Source organism: Siniperca chuatsi, linkage group LG5 (assembly GCF_020085105.1).
Source record: "Siniperca chuatsi isolate FFG_IHB_CAS linkage group LG5, ASM2008510v1, whole genome shotgun sequence".
NCBI lineage: Eukaryota > Metazoa > Chordata > Actinopteri > Centrarchiformes > Sinipercidae > Siniperca > Siniperca chuatsi.
Window position 1 is genome coordinate 4193519 of NC_058046.1, and position 13250 is coordinate 4206768.

The 13250-nt window shown below is 39.3% G+C and overlaps 2 protein-coding genes across 2 annotated transcripts in view; one reads left to right on the plus strand and one right to left on the minus strand.

Moving 5' to 3' along the window:
• The first annotated feature begins 665 nt into the window (after positions 1 to 665).
• Positions 666 to 8133, plus strand: tmem175 (transmembrane protein 175). The gene is made up of 10 exons (XM_044195897.1): positions 666 to 1134; positions 2485 to 2523; positions 2712 to 2809; positions 2917 to 2968; positions 3618 to 3653; positions 3776 to 3859; positions 4090 to 4254; positions 4760 to 4838; positions 4991 to 5126; positions 5617 to 8133. Exons 1-10 carry the CDS (start codon positions 928 to 930, stop codon positions 6287 to 6289), a joined length of 1569 nt encoding a protein of 522 aa, XP_044051832.1. The 5' UTR covers positions 666 to 927; the 3' UTR covers positions 6290 to 8133.
• A 205-nt stretch (positions 8134 to 8338) lies between these two features.
• cds1 (CDP-diacylglycerol synthase (phosphatidate cytidylyltransferase) 1) overlaps positions 8339 to 13250 on the minus strand; it is a 33077-nt gene continuing 28165 nt past the window's right edge. The window contains exon 13 of the mRNA XM_044195899.1: positions 8339 to 13213. Within this exon, the coding sequence (XP_044051834.1) occupies positions 13078 to 13213 (136 nt within the window). The 3' untranslated portion in view covers positions 8339 to 13077. The remainder of the gene's footprint in view (positions 13214 to 13250) is intronic.

Consider the following 13250-nt stretch of genomic DNA (forward strand, 5'->3'; position numbering starts at 1 on the left):
CACCTCTGCCCCCCAGCGGCAGGGTCAAGGTATCACTTCACTCAGCACTAATCCCAGTTTCTCCTTTGCTGCTCCGCAAGCCTTCATCTTTCTGTGTAGTGAGCTATAGTCCAAATAATATATCATTTAATTATCACTTACAACATCCCTACTGTGCATCAAATGCCTTTTGTATTTGTGTTATTCATACATGTTTTTACCTCCAAACAAGGCTTCTTAGAAACTCTGGGCTTCTCACTATACTGCGTTAAATTTGCTTCAAATCTTACAATGTATCTACCCAGATCAGAGCAGCGTCATCAGAGAGGAGATAAAAGATGCAGAGGTCTCACTCTGCCCCTTTATGCAAGAACTAAATTGCAATCAAAAGTCTGCTCTTGGGAAATTACACCTTGGCATAACCACCATGACCAAATGAGACCCTGGTCCAGACAAATACTGCGGCTGCAAGCGTCACGTCTGTGGCCAATTATTACATGAATAAGCAATAAAGGTTTTAAAACATTTCTCTTTTTTTGAATCAGCTTTGCTAAGGTTTTATTAAGGAGGAAATGCATAAAGTACGCCTCAAAAATACACACAATGCGTTTTGGTGAGCACCTGAATGTCAACACAACTCTGCAGTACCCTTTAAAGACAGACACCAAATGCGTAACATCAAAGTACAAATTAAATTAAAAATAAATATCCCCGTAAAAAGAAGCATTGTGGTATTAGTATTAGTAAGCATGCTGCCGTATCCATCCTAGACTCGGAGTGGCTACTCTTCCCTCAATCAACGATCTTTGCAGACAACAGGAAAACAGCGGGCAGCTGCTTCCTGTTTCCCCGCCCTCAGTCAGCTGTTACTCGGCTGTTTGCAAACATCTCCGTCCGGCGTGTCCATGGTTTCAGCTGCGTCCTCTGCGCTCCTCTAGCTCCTCCACGATGGGGGAAAACGACGACAGCGAGATCATAGAGCACCACGTCGAGGAGGAGATGGAGAAGAAAGGCACGAGGAGCCACGCAGTCTCCTCTTCCTCGTTCCTGGAGAGCGTCACTCCGTCCGACAGAGAGGGCCACAGCGGCACCCAGTCCTCCCACAGACTGCTGGCCTACAGCGATGCCCTCATCTCCATCATCGCCACCGTCATGGTAAGACGCCGAGCTCTCCGTGGGAAGAGCATGCGGGTTAGCGGCCTGCTGTCCGACTGCAGAGACCTTTAACCGCACGATTCAGGCGACAGAAGACAGCATGGATCAATACAGACTCACTTTATTAGTAAATGTCTTACAACGTACCTTAGTGCATTGACTCAGGTATCATTTTACCACTCAATACTTCTGCTCCTACATTTCAGAGGGAAAATTCTGCTTTCTACCTCACTACATTTATCTGACAGCTGTAGTTAGTGTTGCATAATGCACTGGGTATTTCTCAGGTTTAGCTTTTACCTACAACACACGTGATAAACACACTGTAATAGATTTAACTGCCAAGAGAAGGTTGATTAGTTAAAATCTGATCCACCTTAACAAACTCCAACATAAAACTGTTCACTTACTCAATCATCAGTGGTCCTGTATGGTAGAATGTATTATAGCACTCTGTCTGCATAGTGAGTACTTGTACTTTTGATACTTTAAATACATTTTCCTGATGATACTTTCGTTATTTTACTTGAGTAGAAGTTTGAATGCTGGACTCTTTGCTGAATGCTTCTTCTTCCACCCCTGTGTGCACGTTGTGATCAGACAAACAGGGTTGGTAATATGAAAAATGAATTTTGCAAGTTCCAGATCTGTAAACGTTTTGAATTGGAGAAGATGTCGGAGAGGTTCGGGAGTATTCAATGGTAGTTAAATAAAGTGACTATGGCGTGGAGTGCCACAGAGTTAGGTAGGTAAGGCTTAATTACGTCTGAGATCAAGATCTCTGTTGTTTATACAAGATCAAAACAAGATGAGTAAGTCAGACAGTATAATCACACAGACAAACCAATCTACAATTTCACAATCATTAAAGATATCAGGAAAAAGAACATCAGAGAAATTGTGTCTCTAACTTTATTCCAGTAGAAGGTGCATAGTACAAACTTTCAACTGGGGAGGACCAACTGGGGAGGACTGGTCTACCCCGGTTCAGAGTAGATGTGAGGAACTTTTAAAGCTAATCTCTCCTTTCACTTTGAACTCAACTGAGGACGTTAAATATCTCAGCAACTGAGACAGCATAAAACACAGGTATGCTGACAACCATTATAAACTCGGTGAGTTTACTGTATGTGTATACAGTAGTTGGCAGTCATTAATCACCACTTAATAATATACTTTTGACTATAAAATTTCTAATTCAAAAAGTCTGGGAAAATTAGTTTTTTAGCCATGATAATATTCACAACAGGGCCCTTTACCTACAGAGAACAGTCTCTGCAGATGCTTAGTGTCATGTGCCTTTCTCTCAACAGTTGATATTTCACCTAATGCAGTTTCCTTCATTCACAGATATTACCTGTTGCCCATACAAAGGTGGAAGATAATGAGGTAATGTTTCACAATAGCAGCAGATGTGTGATAGTATATGTCATTATTTAGGTTTGGGTTAAGGTCACTGTAACTGTACTATTCAGTGTAGCAGATATAGTGCAGCTCTGTGCAGTGATACTGTGGAAATGCAGTGATTTGACTTTAAAACAGGCGACACGTTATAAATCTGTTTGTCCGTCTTGCAGGAGTTGAGGGAGAGTGTTCAGCTTCTGCTGACAACAAAGATTGCTGTTTACTTAATGACATTCCTGATTGTGACCGTTGCATGGGCTGCTCATATCAAGTGAGTTATTATTATCATCTTCATCACTATCATTATTATTAGTAGTAGTAGTATAACAGCAGTTTTAAGGTTTATTATTTATCACCTCTTTGTGTTGAATTTCACAGGTTATTTCAAGTAATTGTACGCATTGATGACTGCCTTGCACTGCTGAACCTCGTAAGTAGAGATCAGTGTGTGTTTAATAACATGCCATCATTTTCTGATTGTGTTCATTGAAGTCTATCGTCAAGTAATAAATAATAAATAAATATTCATTTTGAGTATCTTGGATATTTCATTAAGGAGAATCAGATAGCAGGTATGTACCCAATACGCATCACAAAAGGTGCTAATGTGACTGTAATAATGTCTAGTTTTATATTCTTCTTAGATGTTGTACATTTAACTTCTTGTCCTTTTATCACCTCTCTGATTTACAATTTATACAGTTGAATCAGCTGTGGTCAGCTTGTTCTGCTAACTATGATTAGTTTAAAAGTCCCATTTCAGCTAGCATAACAAAGGCTAAAGAAAGACTTTCTGAGACCTGCACATGAACTCAGACATATACAGTATTTATGCATAAATCAGTGCATATTGGTAACTGATTTCCCAAACAAATCAAATATATCATATTATCATCATATTAACACTCAATCAAATAATAATAATCGAGCCAATTTCCCTCTGTGTGGAAGACTGCTAAGAGAAAAGAGAGTCATGTTTTCAGTGTTGTTTACATTTTACATTTGAATGAAAGTTGTTTTGTCTGGTGAGCACGTTTCCTTCTTTCTAATGTGAAGTTCTGCTTTCGGTTCTATTTCAGGCCTGCATGATGCTGATAACCTTTCTACCGTACACAGTGAGTGTGACTCACTGCAGCGGCTAAGCTGCAGTTGAATCAATCAGTGTTTGCACAAATAAATGTTAAGTTGACTGATGTCATTCAAGCTCTGTAATGGACAGCGTGTCTTATCTTGGCAGTTCTCTCTGATGGCGACTTTCCCTGAGAACATCCTCGGGATTTTACTCTTCTGTGGTTGTGTGATGGTGATGGGCGTCATTCAGGTGAGGCAATTAACGTGTTTTTATTCCTTTTTAGGGAAAAACTGCCACATTTAAATGAATCAGTACATCTTCCCAAACGTCAAATAATTCTGTCCTCAAAAACAACTATTATAGTTGCTCTTTTTTTCTAGTGGAACTATTAAAATTCAGTAGGGAGTGAACTACCTTACCTCTTATTTCCATTCTGTGTAATCACATACGTCATAATCCTACATGTCTTGTTTCCCCAGTCGGTGATCGTGTTGTACGCCTTCAGCCGTCCCTTCCTGCTGAACGAGCAGATCCAGATCTCAGAGAACCAAACCTTCTACAAACACCACATCCTCAAAGTCATCATGCGTGTTCCCCTCATGTGCTTCTTCGCCAGCATCTTCTCCTTCATCTTCTTCGAGCTGGTAGGCGGCATTTCCTCTCTTCTTCACCTGTTTGAGGATGCTACATTTGACATTTGAACATCAGTAGATGATTAGACAGTTAGAGATCATCTGTTGTGAGGGATCCGTTCATCTTGTAATGTTTCAGGGCTGCAACTAATGATTATTTTATTATAGATTAATATACTGATTTGTTTTTTGATTAATCATTCAATCTATAAATCTTTAAAAATTTTTAGAAAAATATCCATCACTACTTCCTGGAACCCAAGGTGGCATCTTCGAACTTTTTGTTTTGTCCGACCAACGGTCTAAAACACAAAGATATTCAATGATGAACAAGCAAATGTTTGGGATTTTAAAGGATAGATTAGCTCAGTTAATTCATTTTCTGTCAATTGAATGAGTAATTGTTTCAGCACAAAGCTGCTTTTGAGACAACTTTCAGTCACTTCAACCTTCAAAGTTTACGTCAACCTCTGAAGTGCTGTCTCTTCTGTGCGGTGACATTCATTTTGTCTTTCAGTCCTACGTGCTGTTGGCGATTGTCATCTTCCTGCCGTACATCTCCCAGTGTTTGAAGTGGTGTCGCAGCAAAGCAATTGGTGAGCACTAGATTTTATCGTGACAGGTAGGAGAGGCTCATCGAACGTGCTGACCTCTGGCCAGATACACTTTGGGTGTAGATTTATTTCAGAATGACTCGTGTCGTGTGCATCACCTTTTTAAAACAGAAACCAAATCTTGTCCATTCCAGGTCAGGTGGAGGAGACTCCAGACTCCATGTTGTTTTACACCTACCTGCCTAACGAGCCCCTCAGTAAGGACCGAGTGGAGGCTTTCAGTGATGGAGTTTATGCCATTGTAGCAACGCTTCTTATCCTGGACATATGGTTTGTTTCACTTTATCTCCTTGAATGGGTAGACATAGGGCAAAGGAATATTTTCTGTACACAATGAATATATTGTGTACAGAATAGAGGTCAGACAGTGTTACAGATAGCTAAAATCACAACGCTATGCATCAGAAGACCCCATTATCACATTTAATACAACCAACGTGTTGCTCTATAAAGATAAACTTATGCATCATATGAATTCTATGCATATAGTGTATTTACTGTTTATGCACCAGTTATATCTGGATTAAGTAAAGCTGCCCAACGTTTTGGCTAGTGCCCTCATTTTTTAGTGACATCTTAAAAGCAGCTTCGAAATGGTCCGAACCAACACTGTAATCACTAAAAATACCTGACTGGTTTTGTACAAATACATCTGAGTACGGTAGAAGATTTTGCTCACTGCTGAAGTGTAATTAATAGTGTAAGAAAAATGTGCTAAAAAACCTCTTAACGTTTATCCTCTCTGGTTTCTTCCGTTTAGCGAGGACAACGTTCCCGACCCGGCCGTTGTGCAGAAGCAGTTTGGCGGTAGCCTGATAGCAGCTCTGCAGGTCTACGGCCCAGAGTACCTCGCCTACTTTGGTTCCTTTGCCACCGTCGGCCTTCTCTGGTTTGTGCACCACTCGCTCTTCCTCCATGTCACCAAGGCAACGCGCTTCATGGGCCTGCTGAACACCTTCTCACTGGCGTTTGTCGGAGGTTTGCCTTTAGCCTACCAGCTAACACACGAATTCCCGCACAACTCTCGCAACGAACTGGAAGCCATTCAGATTAGCTGTGTGATCATTTTCTTTGCTGGTATATTCCAACTTGCTATTTGGGTGGTCGCTCTTTACAGTGAACAGGAAACTCTGCACCCTTATGTACGATATGGCGGGCGCGAGCACGTGTTTATGCTAGCTAAGCTAGCTCTGTATCCCTGCGTAGCTCTGGGGACGTTTTTCCTAACATGTATTTTGAGTAAATTTAGCGCCCAGATATTCCACCTGATGGAGATTACAGTGCCTTTTGCTTTTCTTGTGTTGAGGCTGTTGGTGCGTGTCGGGCTGGCTTTGCTCCGGTTAATTTTCTGTCCCGATAGGCCCGACCCGAGGTCTGTTGTAGAAGAGGAAGATGACGAGACAAGAGTGCCATTCAATGCTTTAGTTACCTAGCTAGCTTGGAGGGAAGTGGCCACAGAAAATCAATCTGACTGACAGAGGAGTGAGGCATTATTGCTAAAATGCTTGGTCTCTGAAAGAGTTACTGTAAGGGTTTTAATTTGCGAACCACATGGAAAAGAAGATTGTTTTTTTTCAATCTCCTGTCAACATTTAAACTGGTTCTTGAGAAAGAATCAGTGCAAATGCGATTAGATGTGACCATGTTGAAGGCGAAGTATGGAAGTGGACCAGAGTAGTCAAGGATACTGACAGCCAAAGCCTATCCATTCATTTAATTTTTTTAAAACTTGAGAAATATACTAATGCTAGTTTTGGTTAGCGAATAATCAACATTCATCTTCAAGCACTCAAAAGCTAGCTTTTAAATGACCGACAATAACGTTACTACTGAAGTCAGCTGAGAAACCATGCGCATGGATGTGTAAACCGGGAGTACAGATTTACACAGAGCTTTTTTTTTCTCAGCTGACCCCTGGGGGCCTCCGTAGGTTTCCCACTTTGATTCTATCGCTCACATGAAGTAGCAAAAGGTCAAAAATGAGAATGGCTATGACTCATGACTTAGCTGATTATACACTTCACCCTGAAAAGATGCGGTAGAACAGGAAAAAAACAGGTTTTTATAATTATATTTCAGTTTCTGTGCCAAGGACAGGTGTGATGAACAGTCTGGCCAGCTGCTAATGTTTTAATTCGGCCTTTATGTATTTTTATTTGCATGTTGAGACACATGAAGCTGCAGAAATTCATACATGAGAGCTGATGGCTGAAGTAGTTCTAAATTGTAGGGTTGGGCGATTGGACGACTATGTCGGCTGAGTCCATCATCGCCGGTTGTTGGGCTGACAATGGCCGGTTGGAAAATTTTAACATATTGCCCAACCCTAATTGCGTACGACAAGGGAAGTTTTGTTTTCTCAAATTTGTCTCCTTTTAGACTTCCGCCCCAATATAAATGTTGGAGTTGACCTGTTAGCAAACCAGGATGGGTTTAAGTCTGTAGTTTTTGGGACTTTAAACATTGTTCTGAACAGGTACAGTCATACAATTTCAAATTGCACTATCTTAAAATATTTTGACTCAGATATTTGTGTGTAATGCCCTCTGGAATGTAATATCACATCTTCAAATATGTCACAATGCTGTATTATCTCTACTATTATCTTTAGGAATAGTAAGACAGTACACTTAAATGACCCCTAAAACTGTATATTTAAAAGTAGAAAAAGGCCAGATTGTGCATGGCTGTTGTTGACTTTAGTTTCAGTGATAATGACTTCAGGTTTTCTTGAATTTCTGAAAGTAATGTCAACCCAATGTTGTTATTTTAAATTACTGTTCTGTTTTCATGGAGATGTTTGTAAAAATAGGTGTAGTACATTTCTCCAGAAGGGGTCACTGTTGTTTCTGTTAGTCCTGAGATACTGAAGCCATTTTCATCACTGTAATGATGATGAGTTCTGCTATGTGTTTGATACTGACTCAAAAGGGACACAAATCTGAGACGCACTTTAATGGAAACCTGTCATGTGATGGAGATATATCGACAAGGGACAAAACAACAGAGTTGAAAGAGTGACAACAAAAATGCTGTCAAATTTTCACGTTTTAAGAATGTGAGCATGTGAAAAGTTTGTGATTGGTCGGCCACTCGTCATTTTGTATTTTTAGTCTGTTAAGGATGACTTAACAGCAGCTTCCAGATCCAAGCATGGTTTTGTTTTATAGATATATGGATCTAATGATCTGTAATGAGCGTTGGTTGATTAGGATGGGAGCGCTGTAATTTCTATGATCTTATGGAGGAATAAATGCCTGTATTTGTTTGCTGTTCATTATGACACTCTTTGGATTCAAAATAACATAAAATTTTGTCAGACATTGTCAGCTAATATGAACAACTGTATTTGAACATTTTCCAAGTTACAGTCAGTCATAGAGACATTTAGCTTCTTTTTTGAGTCCCAACAGTAGCTATCAGCAGTGTGATCTTTACGCTCTCGTTTCTGATGACACCAAATTACCACTCAGAAATCAGCCTTCTTTTTTTTTTTTTTTTTTTTTTTTTTTTTTTTTTTTTTTTTTAAATGACCTTTCTCTTGTTGTCATTCCTCCAACATGGCGGCTTGTTTGTTGACGCCAGAGGTGTCTCTTTCCAAATATTCCCTTTGACAGATTTCTGTTCTCAATGCTTGGCTGTTTGTAAGAGCTACATGAGTACAAACGTTGCATTTGCTCTTTCACACTGCAAAATCCTTTTTTTAAATGTCTAATCACAAACTGTCGAGCTTTATTTTGTGAATAAATCAGAAGTTGTTCCTTCAATGTGAAAGTGAATTCTGTCTTGTCATTATCAAAAGGACATGAAACAAAATGTAAGACATTTTAAAGAAAAAAAACAAAACTTTATTCACCTCCATACAGTAAACAGCTTCACTTTATCCCTAACAAGATATCAATATGTGGTTTATACATTTCTTTCTATTACCCCTATATTAACAACATACTTCCTCAGTATAGTTTTTAATCTTATCCACTTCAAAAGCTATAGATTTTCATTAGAAAACATTTCTGCTCAAAGCAAATCACACAAAATATACACAAAATGATAAATTAAAAAGAGGAGCAACCAAACATCTGCAGTGCATCATTATCTGACATTTGGGCTGCTAAAACTACCTTTACATTTGTGTACCACAAGTGTTATACCTTCATAACTTGAATAAAAATACACATTAGTCCACACACCAGCTTAGATCTAATTTGAACTATAACTGTAAAACTGGAGTTTCGAGTGTGCCAATGGAATAATACACTTCTTAATTATAATTAATCGATGCATTTAAGTGACGCTATGTAATTAAATTTACATATAATGACTGATGGTGTTCATGAAAAAGTTATGAAATTTGCCAATTAATAGTTCAACTTCATTATTATCTTATTGTCTTGCAAAACACTTAAAATTTTACTTATTCTGTTAGCATATGTGTCTTCTAACTAGAGCTGAAACAATTCATCTATTAATTGATTAGCAGATTGACTGAAACTTAATCAGCAACTATTTTAATAATCGATTAATTGGTCATTTATCCATCAAAATCTTTCTTGGATTCCAGCGTCAGTGTAAGTGTGAGGATTTGCTGCTTTTCTTTGTTTTATATCAGTGTAAACTGAATATCTTTGGGTTTTGGACTATTCGTCATCTGGGGAACTGTGAGGGACACTGTTCACAATTTTCTGACATTTTTCAGACAAAACAATAAATTGACTAATCGAAAATTATTTAAATTAAAATTACATTTAAATGTAAGTGATCATTAAATGGAAACTAAGGAATAAAAGCAGAAGAAATTTTTACAGTTTTTTGATGCTTTGATTATTTGACTGATTAATTTACCAATAAAAGTGTTTAATTATTCCGGTGGCACACTTCAGACTCCATATAAAACAGCTTTAAAAAACAAAACAAATCTAAATCATTTGACCATCTGCTGTTTGTGTTGATTTTTGGTCAGATTGCTTTAGTCTGAACACTGCCCAGATGGCTACATGCTTTGCTTCATCTTGTTCAATATGTAAGTTGGACAGTGAAGGTTGAATACAGAAAAGCCTGTAAAGCAGTAGTGTGTGTTTTACCAGAGAGAGGGTTTAGTTATCGATTTCTACAGTACAATACAGCTGGTCCCAAAAATCCACCCAGCACCCTCGTTCACTTCAAACACACGAAAATGCACTTCTCTGAGGAAAACATGAACAGAACAAACTGGACAAATAAATTATAACATCCTCTTCGTCCACCAACTGAAGTAGGTGAACAGAACACAGTGACACACATTGCACAGGCCACAGATTAAAATGTTAGCACTCCAGTCTGCGGCCCAGTCCCAAACTCTCCTTTTTGCATGTTTCCATTTTTCAGAACAAAGAGAGGATGTCAGAATAGGAAGGAGACGATCGTTTGGACCTGGGCCCTAGAGCTGTTTCAATAACGGAAGGAAATCAGTGTTAATCAGACAGTGCTTTGGTAAATATTTCTCTCTGAAAAGATGTGGATTCAGTCAGAGAACCTCATCGGCCCTGTTAGCCGCAAACGCAGCCTTGTAACACGCTTGTCTTATTTCTCACACTGGTGAACATGTGATTAATCATCAATGCCACAGATTTCATGTAGAATAAAATCATCCAACCCATATCCTAAGGAATCAAACTGCAACTTGCATAAGATGAATATATTGCTAATAAAACCATCGCCCAGAGTGTCAGATTTTTATATACTTAAAGATATGTGTACAATACAGTACTGTATATACACACACACACATACTGTACAGTATATATTCTCCAAATGTACTCAAATCTTATGTTATCATTGATAACATCTCATATTACAAAACTACATTCTGAAACTTAATAATTTAAGAGTGATGTAATGCATAAGAAGACTCCGAAATAGCAAGATTTTTTATGACCGTTGAACAAACGTGTCCGTGGATGTGGGAACCTTCGAAGTGGTCTGATGCATCCACCCCCCACTACAGTGCAACTAGTTCAAATCAATAAAGGAAGCACAGTTTTTTTTTTTTTTTTTAAAGAATAGTTCACCATTTTGGGAAATGCACTTATCCAATTTCTTTCCGAGAGTTAGATAAGAATATCAATATCATGCTCATGTATGTGGGTTAGTATGAATCCTAGAGCTAGGAGGCGATTAGCCTAGCAAGACTGGAAGCAGGGGGAAACGGCTCGACTGCCTTTTATTCAAAGTTACACCTCTAAAGCTCACAAATGAACACATTTGTTTAATCTGTACACAAACAGAAATGTAAAAACTGCAATTTGTAGTTTTAGATGTGGTGCAACTATTTCATGATGAGCAACAGTTAATCTGTCCACTCAACAATTCAGTGCAGCGTCTCTGCTGGTTTGTGGCAACCTCACAGGGCTTCCACACCAAAAGCGCAAGTTCAATAATGCGCAGAGCGAGGTCATTATTTCCACTGGGGAGATCACCTGCGCTCTCCCAGGCAGCTACGCGAGCCATAGCAGTGCACTACGCTGATTTTCCACCATGTTTTGCAGCCAAAGGTCAACTTAATTAAACTTTAATCCCACATAAACTAACCTCCACAATGAGGGAGGTCATTTATCAATGGAGGAAAAGTGATTGATTGATTTTTACATCTCTGAATTCCCGGAGTTTCCTTTCAATCTCAAGCATGGCAAAAAAAGTCAGGGAGGACGGGAATACCAAAAAGAAAATTTAAATTGTGATTATTTACTATCCAATGTAGTCTGTACATTGGAATGTCAGCTGCTTTGTAGAATTGTGTGCTGCACCTTTCACAAACCGTTCGACCTTGCGTGTTTGGTCGTCACTGTGGCGACTGAGGGGAAGTTACTGCACACAACTGTTGTTCACCAACAATGTGTTTATTAGTGAGCTTCACAGGTAAACTTTGGTCAAACTCAGGCTAGCTGTTTCCCCCTGCGTTCAGTCTTTATGCTATTCACTTCCTGGCTCTAGCTCCATACTTAACGCACAAACATGAGAGTGTTATCAATTTTCTAATCTAATTCTCTGCAAGAATAAGCCTATTTTCCAAATGTCAAACTATTCCTTTAAATTCTTTTTACAATCTCTAGTAAAGGGTCACCGAGAACAGCCTCAAATCTACATCCCTACCTCATAAAAATCTTATTTGTTCCTGCTAAAGGCTACAAATGAGTTACATCTCTTTTTTTTTTGCATATCATTTCTCATAGCATAAAAATGTTTTCTTTTTCCCCAGCAAGTTGTTATAATATGTCTTAAGTATTTTTTCAGCTAAATATTTCCAGTATATTTATGTACAGTACGTTAACTTGAGTGTTGATGCTCTAGTGCTGATGCTCTAGTTTCTGCGTTAACATGCCTACAGTCAATCGTTATTGACTTTAATTGTGCAATTTATTTAGATAGAAACAGAAACCTAAAAGCTAAAAGTTCACGTTGTAGAAGAAGAGAATAAACATGGCTTAGTTTAGCAGTACCCCAAGACAGGACTTACTACTACAGCGTACATGCTACATGTTTTGTTATGCTGTGAGTTTAGGACCATTAAATAGAGCATAGTCTATAAAACAGTGTCTAGAGTATGTTTGACAACCCTGCTGCATCACTGCTTCACCCACACCCAAACCCCAAGTCTCAGCAGTTTGTTTGCTGTAGCTCATGTCCGTGTGCCCAACACTTTAGGCCCAGTTTATGCTGGTAAAGCTTCTTAAATCCATTTGTTCAGTTAAAGTCAGTGCAATATTTGCCGTCCACAGGGAAACTGCACATCCACCATCCACCTGCGCTGACGAAGCCATGTGCTTTAGAGTCCATTTTGTTTGATAAGACATTTTATCTTCAGTCTGTAAGTTTTTAGGATGGGGACTGCCTGTTTGCTCGCGAAGCGTGTTGTAGTTTAGGTGCCTGTCCAAGTGGAAAGCAACAAAGCCGCCTTTTTTGTTGTTGTTGTTGTTGTGTTATTGTGTTTTTTTCTTTTTACTACAAAGGTTATTCCATTTAGACTGGAGAGTCACCTCAGGTTCAAAGTCGTGATTTTGAGCTGGTTGGAAGTCGAATGAAGAGCCGGCAGGATGACGATGGACACTCTGAGAGAGGTCTGGGCTCACACACCATACAGCCATACTTAAGAGTGTGTGTGCCTGTGTGTGTGTACATGCTTACACAAACTTTCCAAACCATCACACGCACTCTCCAGTCATCACCCTGCGAAGCACGCAGTCTTTCATTCAGCCTGGGCAGCAGCTGGGGGGAGCATGCCCCTCTCTCTCAGGTGGGAGTGCAGAGTGTGGAAAATGCCGAGCTGCTGTTCAGGCTGAAGCATCAACAGCTGCTGCAGCACCTTGCTTGGGTTCGGTCCCCTGCAAGACAACAAAGAAAATGTGACCACAATGGAAA